This window comes from Crinia signifera, chromosome 4 (genome assembly GCF_055691185.1).
Source record: "Crinia signifera chromosome 4, ASM5569118v1, whole genome shotgun sequence".
In the NCBI taxonomy this organism is placed as follows: domain Eukaryota; kingdom Metazoa; phylum Chordata; class Amphibia; order Anura; family Myobatrachidae; genus Crinia; species Crinia signifera.
The window spans coordinates 42,834,844-42,852,503 of record NC_139220.1 but is presented as its reverse complement, the minus strand read 5'-3'; the positions used below and the strand labels follow the sequence as shown (position 1 = coordinate 42,852,503).

The 17,660-nt window shown below is 48.6% G+C and overlaps 1 protein-coding gene across 1 annotated transcript in view; it reads left to right on the top strand.

Moving 5' to 3' along the window:
* Window positions 1–6,045: 6,045 nt before the first annotated feature.
* Window positions 6,046–17,660, top strand: part of PWP1 (PWP1 homolog, endonuclein) — a 70,420-nt gene continuing 58,805 nt past the window's right edge. The window contains exon 1 of the mRNA XM_083181646.1: window positions 6,046–6,257. Within this exon, the coding sequence (XP_083037772.1) occupies window positions 6,192–6,257 (66 nt within the window). The 5' untranslated portion in view covers window positions 6,046–6,191. The remainder of the gene's footprint in view (window positions 6,258–17,660) is intronic.

The window sequence follows — 17,660 nt, the reverse complement described above, 5'->3', positions numbered from 1 at the left end:
GTCAAAGGAAAGCTGGGACTCAGCGACGGGTTTAGTCTTGCTAGCCCGCTTCCCCCCGCCCCTGCTTGCTGTGCAACTGCGCGCGCTACAATCTTGGCAAACCTGCGGGGGCGTCCAATGGTTCCTGACCTCTCGCAGCGGCGGAGGAATGGCCCGCAGAATATTCAGAGGTATCATATTCATCATGCTCACCATCACCCGGAGGGTTGACAGCATCCGGAGACCCGGTCTCATGCGGCGTCCCTGCAGCAGCTGCAGTTGCCTGCGTAATGTTCTCTCCAGAATGATGATCCACGTCCGTGGCTGTTCGCCGGGCAACTGATGAGACCTCGGAAGAAACATGTAAAGTGGTTAGTGACTCACTCATGACCAGTGCAAAACCCAACCCCACCCTGAAATTGTGAGGTGGCGGAGGTAGCACTATAACCAACTCTACTAGAAGGGGCCTGAGAGCTGGATAGGGATGAGCGGGGAAACCCGCCTGCCAGGTGGGAGCCGGGCGTGGCTGAACAGCGTGCCCAGGGAATCCCGCCTAAGCCTGGGGAGAATATACAAACTCCACACAGTTAGGGCCATGGTGGGAATGGAACCACTGACCTATTGCTGTGAGGTAGCAATACTAACCATTACACCATACATGCTGCCCTGGGCCTGCCCAATATTGGCCGCAAGGGCCGTGAAACCGCCCCCCCAGAACTCCCCGCAGGGAAAACCGGCTGACAGGGACGGGTGGGTAGATGCCCCCGAAGTGCCGTCGGGACGGGTATTGGGTCTGAAGGTCCGGGGCCGGAAAATGGGCCCGGAAACTGGGCAATACCCAGATGGGGTACCTGTGCGGGCGTGCCGCCTTGTGGCGGTGCCCATGGCGCCCCCGTCCCTGAGGGGGGGGGGTGTAAATAGTGGGGGTTAATAATTAATGGGAACCCCCCCAGCCGTTGGAACATTGGCACTGGCAGCACCTTGACCGGTTACAAGCCCCCCCAAAAGAGGGGCCCCATTGACCCCGGAGCGGTGAGTTGTGGGAGGGGACAGCGTCCGGGAGGACCCAAGGGGGGTGCAGGTGGCGGGGTTGCCCTGATCAGGAAGGCAACCCCATATGTGTTGGCTAATGACCCTGTGTAAGGTGGCTGAAAGCCGGCCAGCAGGGGTAGCTAGAGCCCCATGTCCTGCAGCCAAAATGCCCTGTATGGATGCAGGCCGCCCTCATACCCGGGCGACCTGCCCCCCCCCCCCCCCCACCATGTCCAGGCTAGAGTGCTGGGCTGAGGGCCCGCCGCCGGAGTGGAGCTCCTGGGCGGCTAATGGGACCCCCCAGCAGCCGCTTGTGCGCCTTTTTGACCAGCCGCGAGGCGGCTGAGGAGAGGTGACTTAGTGCCGTCCGGGTGAGCCGGAGGGAGGCGCGGGGACTGGGGACTGTGCAACCGTGTGCACACCCCGCGCCCCCCCTTTCTCGGCGCCTGAGAGGTCCGAAGTGACCAGGTTATGCGGTGCGCTCGGCGGGGACCCGCCTGGCGTGCGCACCGCTGCAGGGAGGGGGACAGAGGACTATGCGTCCTGCTGGGGAGCAGGACTGGGCTCCATGGTTCTGACGCGGAAGCCCGCGCCGCCTGTCAGCCGCTACCACCCGCTGCTGCGGCCACGGAGGAAGGGCAGATGCCGCATGCCAACGGGGAGGGGGGCCGCCTGTCTGGCGCTACCACATGCTGATGCGGCCACAGAGTAAGGGCAGATGCCGCATGCCAACGGGGAGGGGGGCCGCCTGTCTGGCGCTACCACATGCTGATGCGGCCACAGAGTAAGGGCAGATGCCGCATGCCAGCGGGGAGGGGGGAAGTAAAAATGGACGGCGCACAGCTACTGGGAAATTGTAAATGGCTAGTGGGGACAATTAAGCTAGATGAGGGTGTCACCAAAATGCCACTTATCTCTTTCCAGCTGCAAATGTGGACCTCCTGCAACTCCAGAGAAAATCCAGACTCAAGAGGAAGATGGATCACCTGACTACCTCTTATATACCTCCACCTAAGCTACCACCCCTTCTACACCTGATTGGCTACCCCATCTACACTGCACTTCTATGGGTAAGTGACACTCATAGGCGTGCGCACAGGGGGTGCACAGGCACCTCCTAATTACGGGCACCCCCCGCACGATTACAGCCAGGCAGAGCCAGCTCTGCTTGCCTGAGTTGAGATCAGGAGCAGCCAGCAGTGCAGAGCGCATAGGTAGTCACCCTTCCTCCCACGATCCTAGCCGAGGCAGCATTCATCTGGCACTGCAGTCGGGGCTTCCCTGAGGCTGGGCCCGCCCCCACACTCAGCTCCGTGTTACACAGGGGTAGATTTATGAAGTGGCGTTGATGTGTAAATGCGCTATCCCCGTGCGCTGAAGCAGGGGATAGCGCATCTCCTAATCTATCAAACCTGCGTTGCCGGCGTCCTAACGGCGGCGATGGGAGGGAGGGGACATAGCGCAAGTACTATTACAAGTACTGCGCTTAGCGGTCAAACTAGATTTACGATTCGCCGCTATCCTCCTCCCGGCAGCTTAGCGCTGCTGTCTGCTTCGCCAGTCAGATCTGGCGTTGTTCACTTCGTTTCTGACCTTTATTTTTTTATTTACTCTACAATCTACAAGCAGCCTCCAACATGAGGCATCCATCCACTCCTGCCTTGAGAGCAGGGTAAATAAACTAGAAATTGGGTCACAGATGAAAGATTACCACAAGGTGCAGTGACGACGCCGCAGCCTCGAGCTTCGCGCGTGCGCACCACTGTCTTCCCCCCGTCTGCCTTTGTAAGCTGCGCATGCGCCGGATACCAACGCGATACCAAGATATCCGGCGCATGCGCATAAGACGCCGCCGGACGCCAGCGCGTCATTCGTTATGGGAGGGAGCGTATCCCCGACAGGAGGGGATAACGCACTCCCATAACGTGCAGCCAGACAATAATAAATACGGCCGAAAGGCAGGTTCTCTTCACCACGATAAAGTGGTGAAGCGAACCTGCAGGCTTAAGGAACGAAAAAGGACTCTTAATAAATCTACCCCACAGACCAGCAGCTCTTCCTGCCTCTCCGCCTCCCTCCCTCACCACATGGCTGGTTCCCTGCAAGTCCCTGACATGAGCCCTCAGCCAGGTGAGTGCTGTGTGCACTGAGGAAATGGGGGCTGGTGTATCATGTGTGTGTACTGCGTGTAATATGGGGCAGCTATGTATAATTGAATATGTTGTGTGCAATGTGCTGCATGTATTAGCTGTGTGTAATGTATTATGGTGTAATATGGGGGAGGGGGTGCTGTGTATATGTAAATACGTGTAATATGGGGGGGAATCTGCATGTAATATACTATAGTGTTTTGTACAATGTGCTGTGTGTACTGTGCAGGGTGTAATATGGGGGAGGGGGTGCTGTATATATGGTAATATGGGGGGGGGAATCTGCATGTAAAATACTATAGTGTTTTGTATAGTGTTTTGTGCAATGTGCTGTGTGTACTGTACAGGGTGTAATATGGGGGAGGGGGGTGCTGTGTATATGTAAATATGTGTAATATGGGGGAATCTGCATGTAATATACTATAGTGTTTTGTGCAATGTGCTGTGTGTACTGTGCAGGGTGTAATATGGGGGAGGGGGTGCTGTGTATATGGTAATATGGGGGAATCTGCATGTAATATACTATAGTGTTTTGTGCAATGTGCTTTATGTACTGTACAGGGTGTAATATGGGGGAGGGGGTGCTGTGCATATGGTAATATGGGGGAATCTGCATGTAATATACTATAGTGTTTTGTGCAATGTGCTTTGTACAGGGTGAATATGGGGGAGGGGGGTGCTGTGTATATGTAATGGGTGTAATATGGGGGGAAGCTGCATGTGATATATTATGGTGTTTTGTAGAGTGTTATATATTATATGTGTACAGGGTGTAATATGGGAGGGGGGTGCTGTGTATAATGTACTATGATGTGTGGCTGAGTACCCCGGTGGCCTGCAAATTGAAGCGCAGCTCCAGAAATACCCTAAGCCGCCTCCTTTCACAATCCGGACTGTGCATGCACAAAAAGAAGGCTGGTAGTACTGTGGGAAGGGACACAGCATGTGGCCCCAGCCCAAGCACCATGTCTGTCAACATGTAGCTGAGATATCAGTGTGTGTAGCCAGTACTGCACTTTGTACTTTACTTTTTACCTGCCACTGCAGGGCACACCCCTGAGTGACAGTAGACACGCCCATGGGTGGAGATAGACACACCCTTTGGTCTAAAATGTGGTACTCCCCCCCTCAACGGCACTCCATACGATGCCTTACAGTGTGATCTATAATCTCCCTGAAACTACTTTTCAAAAGTAGGCAAGTATGAGGAAGGGTTCAGAGCAGTGGCGGGCAGGGCAGGGGGCCAGACTGTCAGCTGCCCCGCAGGCTGGTAAATTTGGGGCCGCAACTCCCCCTGCACCCTCTATAGTCTGCCTCCAATGGACGGAGATCTACTTTCACCCCTGGCTGCCGCTTGTTCAGAGAATTAACAAATCTGGCAGAAGGGGGTTGCTGGGCATGCCCTCTCACAGCAGCTCAGTGCAGAGCCAGACAAGCTCTTCCCCTACTAAAGAGCAGCAGAGGCACGAACTCCAATGTAAGATTTTAAAAAGTATTTTTTATATATACTGTATAGGCAGTTTGTCAAATGTCGAGATTTTAAAGGTTTGTAAACAAAACATGTGTGTTTATATGGGATATATATGACAAACGTGTGGCACCCAGCATACTGTCACAAATGAATCAAATCACAACATGCTGCTTATAGATATGCATGTCTACACGCAGCAAGTTGTGCTTTGATTCATTAGTGACAGTCCGCTGAGTACCATAAGTTTGTGTTTCTGTATACAATATATGGTGTACGCTGCAGCAATTACAGTAAAGAGAGTGTGTTGACTTATCAATGTGTGTGTGTGTGATCTATAGATAGATATCACACACACACACACATACATACTGTACCTGTATGTTTATATGTAAGGGCTGAGACACCCACTTGCATTGACTACAGGAGCTGAAGTGATGGGCATTACTATGTGTGGCGTTATGTGTAATGGACATTACAGTGTAAATTTTTGCAGTGCGCCTTCGCCGCGCACTGTCTCTGTTTCCGGTATGTGTGTGGGGGTAATGATTTCAGTGTGAAGTGCTTATACATAAATAAGTCCCCTTCTATTTAGTTTGCATTAATGGCCAATAGGCAGCGATGGACACATCCAGTAGGCGGTGATTGACACGCCCCTTCAATGGTGCACCCCCAAAGAAAATGGGCTGCGCACGCCTATGGTGACACTCTGATTTCTATCTTTGTCATACCATCTCAAACTGCACCGACTCTTATATTCCCTCATGCCTAGGCAGCCCTCGCTCTCTCAAGTCAGACAGAACCTGAAATATCTGACTGGGAAGAGCAATTAACAGGCTTGGATGGGGAGCACTGCTTTGAAGTCAGATATCTCCGATTCCCAAGGGCCGATTTTTAAAATTCTTGTACCCATGGAAAGAGCGGACCCTCAGCTTTCAGGGAAGGGTCCTTAGACTCCTGGGGTTTTTTTTCCTGGGTACTCAGAACCCCCCCCCCCTGCGTGCGCTACTGACACGTGATGATACATCCACACGAGAGGATGGCATATTACAATGCGATCCTGGGTGGCAATATTCTGCCAATAAATGGGCCCCATAGAAATGTAGTAGAAACTCAGAAAACTCCGGTTTTACTCCATTTACATCCCGCCCTGAGAGATCTAAGTAGATAGATTCGTCCATTGTCAAGTTGCACAATAATTTCAAGTTTATTTCTTGTACATTGGTAGATGCAGCATAATAAGGTACTATACAGTATGTGTAGGAAACACTTTTAATTTGCTATTAAGTTATAACAAGTAACCTCTCGATCCTCCACGCTGCAGCTCCCCGTCCAGTCACCTGTGCAGTAGTGGGCAGTGGCACAGGGCAGGACGGGAGGGACACACTGTGTATGAGGATATACAGCGGGAGGAGAGGCCTCGGTGAGGCAGCCAGTCATGTGGCCGGATACATAGTGACACAGGAACACACGTGTGAGGGGTGGGCGCCGCCATTGCTGCTGCTGGCATTTTATACTGTACCGATTACCGCGCACATACAGCAGCCTGTACCGGGAACACTATGAGCTGTCAGATCACCTGTGTGTCCTGGATACAGAGGGGCGTCGCCAAAGAGGTCCCTGACAAGGTGCGGCATCTGTGTGTCTGTTATATTGTTGTCCTCATCTGTGATAGAGATTCCCGTGTCCGTTTACTGAATCACTGTGGTAGAACTACATGTCTCAGCGTGCCGTGTCAGACTCTCATAACAGGCTACATGATTTTAAGAAGAACACAGCTGTATTCTTTCCTACTTTATTTACATAAGGATTAATTCCAGTTCCTGTGGTTGCATGTCTTTAATATCTATATGGATATATATATATAGAGAGCCCATTCAGTAGATGTTTTGGCTGACTGAACATACCATACGGGCAGAGAGAGCAAGTAAGTTTCCAACAAGACACCCAATGTGTACCCTTTCAGGCTTGCAATACTTTGGGCCCGGTGGCTCATTCTGATTCGCGCGCCACCCTTTACTGGAATGAATAAATGGTGACATGGATATTCAAATTGGTGTGCCACCACTGCCATTACAATGGTATGTTCCATCGGTCAAGTGGTGTAAAGCTACAACCACAGCGTGGGAACTAGCTGCTACCATATATTACACACACATTGCTTAACACTTTAACCCATTACCAACCAGCAAAGAAGAACTCTAGTATAAAAGGGGTGCCGGACAGCTCCCCGACAGTCGGTCATTCCTCCGACGTCTGAATTCCGACTGCTCCCTCGTGGGGGTCCACGACCCCCATAGAGGGAGAATAAAATAGGTGGCAAGCACAGCCTGCCACCGTGCCCGCAGCGTGGCGAGCGCAGCGAGCCCACAAGGGGCTTCATTCCGCTCCCCACGCTGTGCAGTCGGGATTCCGACGTCTGAATAATGACTGTCGGGGAAATATACCACACCCGTATAAAAGTGAATGTCAGAGGCAGTGTAGGGACATGCTGGAAATATACATAATTTTAGGTTCCTTTCATACACTTTCACCTTACCGCCTGGCCCTGAATCACTGAGTACTGGTATGAAGCCATGTTACAATACTTCTACTTCTCCAAGGACATAATATCCAAGCCACATTGAGCCGGTTCTCCAGAGGGTTTTTGGTTGGACCTGGGTCGGATGACCCTGGTTACCTGTTCACAATGCCTGATAATGCGGCTATCTAGTTTGGGTGGCCCTTGTTAGCTATGTCCTCCGTCGTCTGTACATGTACATGGAACTGTATATACAATGTTACACAATATATGTTTCTCTTTCAATGGTCCTGGTGACACAGCTCAACACTGGGATGTAGGAGGGTCCGAAGGAGCCAGGCACCTATCCTAAAGCTTTAGAGGGTAGGCTCCTCCCCTACTGCATCCCGGACTCTTCAGTTCGTGTTAGGTGCCCACTGGAGTGGGTGCTATTCTAAAGGGCTGCAGGAGCAGCCGAAGAATTAGAGTAGTTAGGGAATTTTTATTGTTTTATTAACTTTCACCCTAGCTAGGTAGGCACAGTGTGAGGATTCTCATAGTGAATCCTCACACTGCTAGCGCAGCAGGAGCTGACAGAATCGCGTCCTGTCAGCTCACTGTGCACAGGGGAGACGCTGTCTGGCCTCCCTGTGCAGCGCTTACAGCTTCTATTAAGAAGCTGCCTGGGCTCCGGAGTACCCTGAAACCGGCTCCACGTTTAGGTGGGGATCATGGGGGACAGGCGCTCCGTGATGGCGGCGGCCATTTTATGCGGAGCTTACACGCTGAGCTCCTATATGAGAGGACAGCAGCGTTGTGACAGGCATGTTCCAAGTGGTCCCCAGTCGAGGGGGAGATACTGGAACTAGGAAATCCTACCTAGGGAGCGGCTGACTGGGGGTGGTTGGCGCCAAAAGTCACGGACCCCGCGGCAGCAGGGACTTTTGGTCTCTTCCCTCACTCTGTGTTCGGCGCCTTTCAGAACGCTTGCAGCGGAGCTGAGCTGGCTTACTGATCCTGGCAGAGTGATTTGGATTTCCTGGGCATCGTTTCCCCGCATCTGAAACCAACAGACAGCTAAGTGACTGGGTGCATTGACTCTGTATAAACGCTGGTACATTGTTTGCACTGTATATATATATATATATATATATATATATATATATAGTAGATACAAATAGGCGGCACTCGCAGGCTTTCTTAGTGATGAAAAACGTGAAGTTTTATTCAAACACGATCCAACATGTTTCGGGTCTGGCCCGTCCTCAGGGATCAACAGTGTAAGTACAAGTGCACATATTTAAACATCTAGACAGAACCCGCCCCCTAATCAAAACACACTTCACCTGGAAAAGCTCACCTACGGCGTCCATCGCCAGGTCCGGCTCCCGCCACCTCCACGCGCGTCGCTCCGCCAATGACGTCGCATTGGGCACACCACACTCCGTCCAGGAGTTGCCCGCTACGTCATCAGTCGTCGCCCCACATCGTGAACCGCAGCTCACAGCCAAGCCTCGCTCTGGGCGTCGCAGTGCGCCGTCTCCATAGTGATATATCTAAAACAGAAACAACAAACCGAAATGTAAAAACCTGGTTAAGAGGCTTAATATAAGCCATTTAAGAGGCAGCGAACTGCCATATCACTTGTGTTTACACATAATTAAGTGAAAAAAGTGAAAAAATGCATAAAATACATATACAACATAAGTTACGCTGGAAATACATTTGTACACTGGGAAGTCGCATAGTTCTTTATATAAATACTTTGTTTTCACAATTATAGGCACAATCACCTTGTCATACTAATACTTTGGTTGGTGAGATACCTTTAATTGACTTCTACCAGTGTTACTAAGGAGACCCCCTTTGATCACCATTAGGGGTACACGAACTTCACGGCTATCAGAGCTTAATGCATAGAATAAATATAAATTAGGGCTTTTGCCACAGTATGGTCATAAAAAGCTCTGCAGCCCATGCTGCTCGTTCAACCCCCTTGGCGACAAGGTGTCCAAAACAAAAATCCATTTGGATTCAGCTTGTAGCAGTTTCCTACCCCTATTGCCACCTCTGACACTTTGGGGAATATGATCGATGATCTTAAATCTTATGCTTGCCAAGCTGTGTTTTAAGAGGGCGCAGTGTCTTGCGACTGGCTGGTCACTGGTACCTGTGCTGAGAGCCTGCCGGATAGATGACCTGTGGTTTGCCATGCGATCTTTGAATTGGCATTCTGTCTTGCCCACGTAATATAAACCACATGGACAAGACAGAACATAAACCACGTACTTAGTGGAGCATGTCACAGAGTGTTTAATAGGTATTTTGCGACCTGTATGTGGATGACTGACTGTGCTCCCAACAAGCATGGCTCTACAGGTGGTACACCCAATGCATTTATAACACCCCTTAGGGCGGGTTAGAAAATGGCTAGCTGCTGGTCTTTTGGTGAGCTCAGTCACATCTACCTTGACCAGCATATCAGCAAGATTCCTGCCCCTCCTGTACGCTGGCATGATTTTTTTATTGTGCAAGCTTTTTAGTTCCCTGTCAGAGGAGACTATAGGCCACAGTGATTTCACTCTTTTAGTGTGAACCTCGCTGTTGGCCGCATGCTGTGTGACCCATGGAATTCTATCTTTAAGTTGTTGATCTGTGTCATTGTTTTTCTTTTTGTTAGATGTGAGGGCCATTTCCCTAGACATTCCTAACACTTTTTGTTTAGTGGCTGCTAAATCCTCCTTCCTGTAGCCTCTCTCAACAAATCTATCCTGCATGATGTCTAAGTCCCTTTTTGTTTGTTCTTAATCACTTGTGATCCTTTTGACACGCAACATCTGTGAGTATGGGAGGCCATAACGTAGCGCCTTAGGGTGGCAGCTCTCATACCTCAACAGAGTATTGCGGTCTGTCTCTTTAACAAAAATGGATGTTTGCAGTTTGTTGTTTCTCAAGCTGATTTTTACATCCAAAAAGTTAACATCCTGTGTACTCATACTGTATGTCAATTTTGCTGGGCAGTTACTTTGATTGTGAGTATCAAGAATACTGCAGAGTTCTTCCTTGCTGCCCAACCAAAATATCAAAAGATCATCTATGTAGCGGAGGTACAAAAGCACCTTCCCCACATAAGTTGTCTCATAGATGAGCTTCTTATCAACCATGTTCATATAGGCATTGGCGTAGGAAGGGGCCACATTGGACCCCATCGCCACGCCAAGCCTTTGGCGATATATTTTACCATCAAAGTAAAAGTAATTACGATGTAACACAAGATCTAATAACTGAAAAAAGAAGTCCTGCTCAGGACCCACATACGCTGCTGATTCCTGCAACAGAGCTCTGGCGGCACTCATACCCTCATCATGGGGAATGCATGTGTACAGCCCCACCACATCGGCGCTGCACATGATCACGTTGTCAGGGAGATCACCCAGATTCTGTAAGCAAGCAAGCAGCATATTGGTGTCCTTGAGGTAGGACCTTGTAGATTGTACACAAGGATTTAACAATGCGTCTAAGTAAGTTGAGACTACCTGATAGAGAGACCCCCTGGCCGATATGATGGGTCTGCCAGGAGGCCTCTCCAGTCTCTTATGCACCTTGGGCAAGGTGTAATACATTGGCATCAGTGGAAAATCTGTGATTAGGGCTTTACCCAGGTCTGGTGAAATAGTCTTATTGTCCACTGCTAACTTAATAAGAGAGTCCAATTCAGCCTTATAAGGGACAGTGGGGTCATGCTGCAATAGTTCATACACCTCCGCATCATTTAATTGTCTACGACATTCAAAAAGATAGTCCGATAAGTCCTGCACCACCACTGCGCCTCCCTTATCCGCCTTACGTATTATAATGTCAGACCTTTTTTGTAGATCCTCTAAGGCCATTCTTTCCATTTTAGGTAAATTAGGGATGTTTTTTCTGTCAACAGAGTCACAGCTGCCGACAGCATCCATCATTCGGCTAAAAGCCTTAATGGAGGGGCTAGCGCTGGGGGGATCAAATCTAGACTTGGGCTGTAATCGCTTAACTTGACTTGGTATGTCACTGGTTGTGGCAGTGACCGATGATGTGTCACTAAAAAATTCTTTTAAACGGAGGGATCGCCCAAACTTGTAGCTATCCACTCTCCATTCAAAGTCATTAGACATAAAGCTTGGAATGAAAGATAGTCCTTTTGACAGGACCGCTGTTTCATACTCACTCAATTGTGTGCTTGACAAATTGAAGACCAGATTCTTTACTTGCGGCTGTTTTTCTGGCTTGCTTTGCCTTTTGCTTTGGCCGCCGCGCCGCGTCCACCTCCGCTTGCCCCGAGTGGTTTTGGTCCCGCTCGGGTCGTAACCCCTAAAGGGGTCAATTTCTTGGAGGTTGTGGGTTGTTGACCATCAGTATCGCTGGCAGATGTGCTAGTGCCATCAAACTCGGCCCGCTTGTATCTTTCTCTGCGTTGCCGGTTATGAGCATATGGTGCCGGTTGTGGCCCTGCTGTGCTTAGCCATTGATAAACCCGGTTCTGTTCATAGTCCATCTGCACCTTTCTGCGCTTTTCCCGTTTAAATTTGGTCAACTCCCTCTGGTACAGATCAATCTGATTCTTCAACTTTAAATTCCAATCTATGCTTGTGTCAGCAATCAAGGTCGGCACCTGTGTCGACTCAAACACACTGATTTTGCTTCTAGTAGCCAAAAGTTCTTTAGTGGACTCATCCACAACCAGGAGTACCAAATCCATGGAACATTTATTTAATATGCTCACCCACTTTTTGCAGAATGCTATGTTCTGCCGGCCGATAGTGGGGACGTTCCGCACTCGAAAGCCTCTTGGGATTTGCTTCTCCTTGAAATAGTCGGCCAGTGTAGAGGCATGGAGCATGTAATCCACCTCCCGTTTTTTCAAAGCATACCAGTCTTTGTAAATATCATCGCTATCAGGTGCTGATGTATTAGGCTGGGTAATCACCGCCTGTAGGATGTTGTCCGTGTCGCTATCGGAATAGCTAAACACGGGTTAGAAAATGGCTAGCTGCTGGTCTTTTGGTGAGCTCAGTCACATCTACCTTGACCAGCATATCAGCAAGATTCCTGCCCCTCCTGTACGCTGGCATGATTTTTTTATTGTGCAAGCTTTTTAGTTCCCTGTCAGAGGAGACTATAGGCCACAGTGATTTCACTCTTTTAGTGTGAACCTCGCTGTTGGCCGCATGCTGTGTGACCCATGGAATTCTACAGGAGGGGCAGGAATCTTGCTGATATGCTGGTCAAGGTAGATGTGACTGAGCTCACCAAAAGACCAGCAGCTAGCCATTTTCTAACCCGCCCTAAGGGGTGTTATAAATGCATTGGGTGTACCACCTGTAGAGCCATGCTTGTTGGGAGCACAGTCAGTCATCCACATACAGGTCGCAAAATACCTATTAAACACTCTGTGACATGCTCCACTAAGTACGTGGTTTATGTTCTGTCTTGTCCATGTGGTTTATATTACGTGGGCAAGACAGAATGCCAATTCAAAGATCGCATGGCAAACCACAGGTCATCTATCCGGCAGGCTCTCAGCACAGGTACCAGTGACCAGCCAGTCGCAAGACACTGCGCCCTCTTAAAACACAGCTTGGCAAGCATAAGATTTAAGATCATCGATCATATTCCCCAAAGTGTCAGAGGTGGCAATAGGGGTAGGAAACTGCTACAAGCTGAATCCAAATGGATTTTTGTTTTGGACACCTTGTCGCCAAGGGGGTTGAACGAGCAGCATGGGCTGCAGAGCTTTTTATGACCATACTGTGGCAAAAGCCCTAATTTATATTTATTCTATGCATTAAGCTCTGATAGCCGTGAAGTTCGTGTACCCCTAATGGTGATCAAAGGGGGTCTCCTTAGTAACACTGGTAGAAGTCAATTAAAGGTATCTCACCAACCAAAGTATTAGTATGACAAGGTGATTGTGCCTATAATTGTGAAAACAAAGTATTTATATAAAGAACTATGCGACTTCCCAGTGTACAAATGTATTTCCAGCGTAACTTATGTTGTATATGTATTTTATGTATTTTATGCATTTTTTCACTTTTTTCACTTAATTATGTGTAAACACAAGTGATATGGCAGTTCGCTGCCTCTTAAATGGCTTATATTAAGCCTCTTAACCAGGTTTTTACATTTCGGTTTGTTGTTTCTGTTTTAGATATATCACTATGGAGACGGCGCACTGCGACGCCCAGAGCGAGGCTTGGCTGTGAGCTGCGGTTCACGATGTGGGGCGACGACTGATGACGTAGCGGGCAACTCCTGGACGGAGTGTGGTGTGCCCAATGCGACGTCATTGGCGGAGCGACGCGCGTGGAGGTGGCGGGAGCCGGACCTGGTGATGGACGCCGTAGGTGAGCTTTTCCAGGTGAAGTGTGTTTTGATTAGGGGGCGGGTTCTGTCTAGATGTTTAAATATGTGCACTTGTACTTACACTGTTGATCCCTGAGGACGGGCCAGACCCGAAACATGTTGGATCGTGTTTGAATAAAACTTCACGTTTTTCATCACTAAGAAAGCCTGCGAGTGCCGCCTATTTGTATCTACTGTCTGCAAGGGTGGAATATCCCGTCGTGGAAGGCACCGGGTATTACTGCAGTATTCAGCAACGAGTGCCGGGCAGCAAAAAGTCTACATACAGGTACAGCCACAGTCAGTGTGCATTACCTAGCCAAGGCACCTCATTGAAGCAAATCCTCAATTTAGGGAGAACTCCGTTTTTACTGGATTACAAATTAACATCTGTAAGGACCCCGTGGTTGGTGTTCTCGAGCAGCAAGTACTCTGCATGCAATATGGAACCTGTCATACCAGGAGTAAATTTCTCGCAAATCGACACAGGGGACCGTTTTAGCTATTCCGATAGCGACACGGACAACATCCTACAGGCGGTGATTACCCAGCCTAATACATCAGCACCTGATAGCGATGATATTTACAAAGACTGGTATGCTTTGAAAAAACGGGAGGTGGATTACATGCTCCATGCCTCTACACTGGCCGACTATTTCAAGGAGAAGCAAATCCCAAGAGGCTTTCGAGTGCGGAACGTCCCCACTATCGGCCGGCAGAACATAGCATTCTGCAAAAAGTGGGTGAGCATATTAAATAAATGTTCCATGGATTTGGTACTCCTGGTTGTGGATGAGTCCACTAAAGAACTTTTGGCTACTAGAAGCAAAATCAGTGTGTTTGAGTCGACACAGGTGCCGACCTTGATTGCTGACACAAGCATAGATTGGAATTTAAAGTTGAAGAATCAGATTGATCTGTACCAGAGGGAGTTGACCAAATTTAAACGGGAAAAGCGCAGAAAGGTGCAGATGGACTATGAACAGAACCGGGTTTATCAATGGCTAAGCACAGCAGGGCCACAACCGGCACCATATGCTCATAACCGGCAACGCAGAGAAAGATACAAGCGGGCCGAGTTTGATGGCACTAGCACATCTGCCAGCGATACTGATGGTCAACAACCCACAACCTCCAAGAAATTGACCCCTTTAGGGGTTACGACCCGAGCGGGACCAAAACCACTCGGGGCAAGCGGAGGTGGACGCGGCGCGGCGGCCAAAGCAAAAGGCAAAGCAAGCCAGAAAAACAGCCGCAAGTAAAGAATCTGGTCTTCAATTTGTCAAGCACACAATTGAGTGAGTATGAAACAGCGGTCCTGTCAAAAGGACTATCTTTCATTCCAAGCTTTATGTCTAATGACTTTGAATGGAGAGTGGATAGCTACAAGTTTGGGCGATCCCTCCGTTTAAAAGAATTTTTTAGTGACACATCATCGGTCACTGCCACAACCAGTGACATACCAAGTCAAGTTAAGCGATTACAGCCCAAGTCTAGATTTGATCCCCCCAGCGCTAGCCCCTCCATTAAGGCTTTTAGCCGAATGATGGATGCTGTCGGCAGCTGTGACTCTGTTGACAGAAAAAACATCCCTAATTTACCTAAAATGGAAAGAATGGCCTTAGAGGATCTACAAAAAAGGTCTGACATTATAATACGTAAGGCGGATAAGGGAGGCGCAGTGGTGGTGCAGGACTTATCGGACTATCTTTTTGAATGTCGTAGACAATTAAATGATGCGGAGGTGTATGAACTATTGCAGCATGACCCCACTGTCCCTTATAAGGCTGAATTGGACTCTCTTATTAAGTTAGCAGTGGACAATAAGACTATTTCACCAGACCTGGGTAAAGCCCTAATCACAGATTTTCCACTGATGCCAATGTATTACACCTTGCCCAAGGTGCATAAGAGACTGGAGAGGCCTCCTGGCAGACCCATCATATCGGCCAGGGGGTCTCTCTATCAGGTAGTCTCAACTTACTTAGACGCATTGTTAAATCCTTGTGTACAATCTACAAGGTCCTACCTCAAGGACACCAATATGCTGCTTGCTTGCTTACAGAATCTGGGTGATCTCCCTGACAACGTGATCATGTGCAGCGCCGATGTGGTGGGGCTGTACACATGCATTCCCCATGATGAGGGTATGAGTGCCGCCAGAGCTCTGTTGCAGGAATCAGCAGCGTATGTGGGTCCTGAGCAGGACTTCTTTTTTCAGTTATTAGATCTTGTGTTACATCGTAATTACTTTTACTTTGATGGTAAAATATATCGCCAAAGGCTTGGCGTGGCGATGGGGTCCAATGTGGCCCCTTCCTACGCCAATGCCTATATGAACATGGTTGATAAGAAGCTCATCTATGAGACAACTTATGTGGGGAAGGTGCTTTTGTACCTCCGCTACATAGATGATCTTTTGATATTTTGGTTGGGCAGCAAGGAAGAACTCTGCAGTATTCTTGATACTCACAATCAAAGTAACTGCCCAGCAAAATTGACATACAGTATGAGTACACAGGATGTTAACTTTTTGGATGTAAAAATCAGCTTGAGAAACAACAAACTGCAAACATCCATTTTTGTTAAAGAGACAGACCGCAATACTCTGTTGAGGTATGAGAGCTGCCACCCTAAGGCGCTACGTTATGGCCTCCCATACTCACAGATGTTGCGTGTCAAAAGGATCACAAGTGATGAAGAACAAACAAAAAGGGACTTAGACATCATGCAGGATAGATTTGTTGAGAGAGGCTACAGGAAGGAGGATTTAGCAGCCACTAAACAAAAAGTGTTAGGAATGTCTAGGGAAATGGCCCTCACATCTAACAAAAAGAAAAACAATGACACAGATCAACAACTTAAAGATAGAATTCCATGGGTCACACAGCATGCGGCCAACAGCGAGGTTCACACTAAAAGAGTGAAATCACTGTGGCCTATAGTCTCCTCTGACAGGGAACTAAAAAGCTTGCACAATAAAAAAATCATGCCAGCGTACAGGAGGGGCAGGAATCTTGCTGATATGCTGGTCAAGGTAGATGTGACTGAGCTCACCAAAAGACCAGCAGCTAGCCATTTTCTAACCCGCCCTAAGGGGTGTTATAAATGCATTGGGTGTACCACCTGTAGAGCCATGCTTGTTGGGAGCACAGTCAGTCATCCACATACAGGTCGCAAAATACCTATTAAACACTCTGTGACATGCTCCACTAAGTACGTGGTTTATGTTCTGTCTTGTCCATGTGGTTTATATTACGTGGGCAAGACAGAATGCCAATTCAAAGATCGCATGGCAAACCACAGGTCATCTATCCGGCAGGCTCTCAGCACAGGTACCAGTGACCAGCCAGTCGCAAGACACTGCGCCCTCTTAAAACACAGCTTGGCAAGCATAAGATTTAAGATCATCGATCATATTCCCCAAAGTGTCAGAGGTGGCAATAGGGGTAGGAAACTGCTACAAGCTGAATCCAAATGGATTTTTGTTTTGGACACCTTGTCGCCAAGGGGGTTGAACGAGCAGCATGGGCTGCAGAGCTTTTTATGACCATACTGTGGCAAAAGCCCTAATTTATATTTATTCTATGCATTAAGCTCTGATAGCCGTGAAGTTCGTGTACCCCTAATGGTGATCAAAGGGGGTCTCCTTAGTAACACTGGTAGAAGTCAATTAAAGGTATCTCACCAACCAAAGTATTAGTATGACAAGGTGATTGTGCCTATAATTGTGAAAACAAAGTATTTATATAAAGAACTATGCGACTTCCCAGTGTACAAATGTATTTCCAGCGTAACTTATGTTGTATATGTATTTTATGTATTTTATGCATTTTTTCACTTTTTTCACTTAATTATGTGTAAACACAAGTGATATGGCAGTTCGCTGCCTCTTAAATGGCTTATATTAAGCCTCTTAACCAGGTTTTTACATTTCGGTTTGTTGTTTCTGTTTTAGATATATCACTATGGAGACGGCGCACTGCGACGCCCAGAGCGAGGCTTGGCTGTGAGCTGCGGTTCACGATGTGGGGCGACGACTGATGACGTAGCGGGCAACTCCTGGACGGAGTGTGGTGTGCCCAATGCGACGTCATTGGCGGAGCGACGCGCGTGGAGGTGGCGGGAGCCGGACCTGGCGATGGAC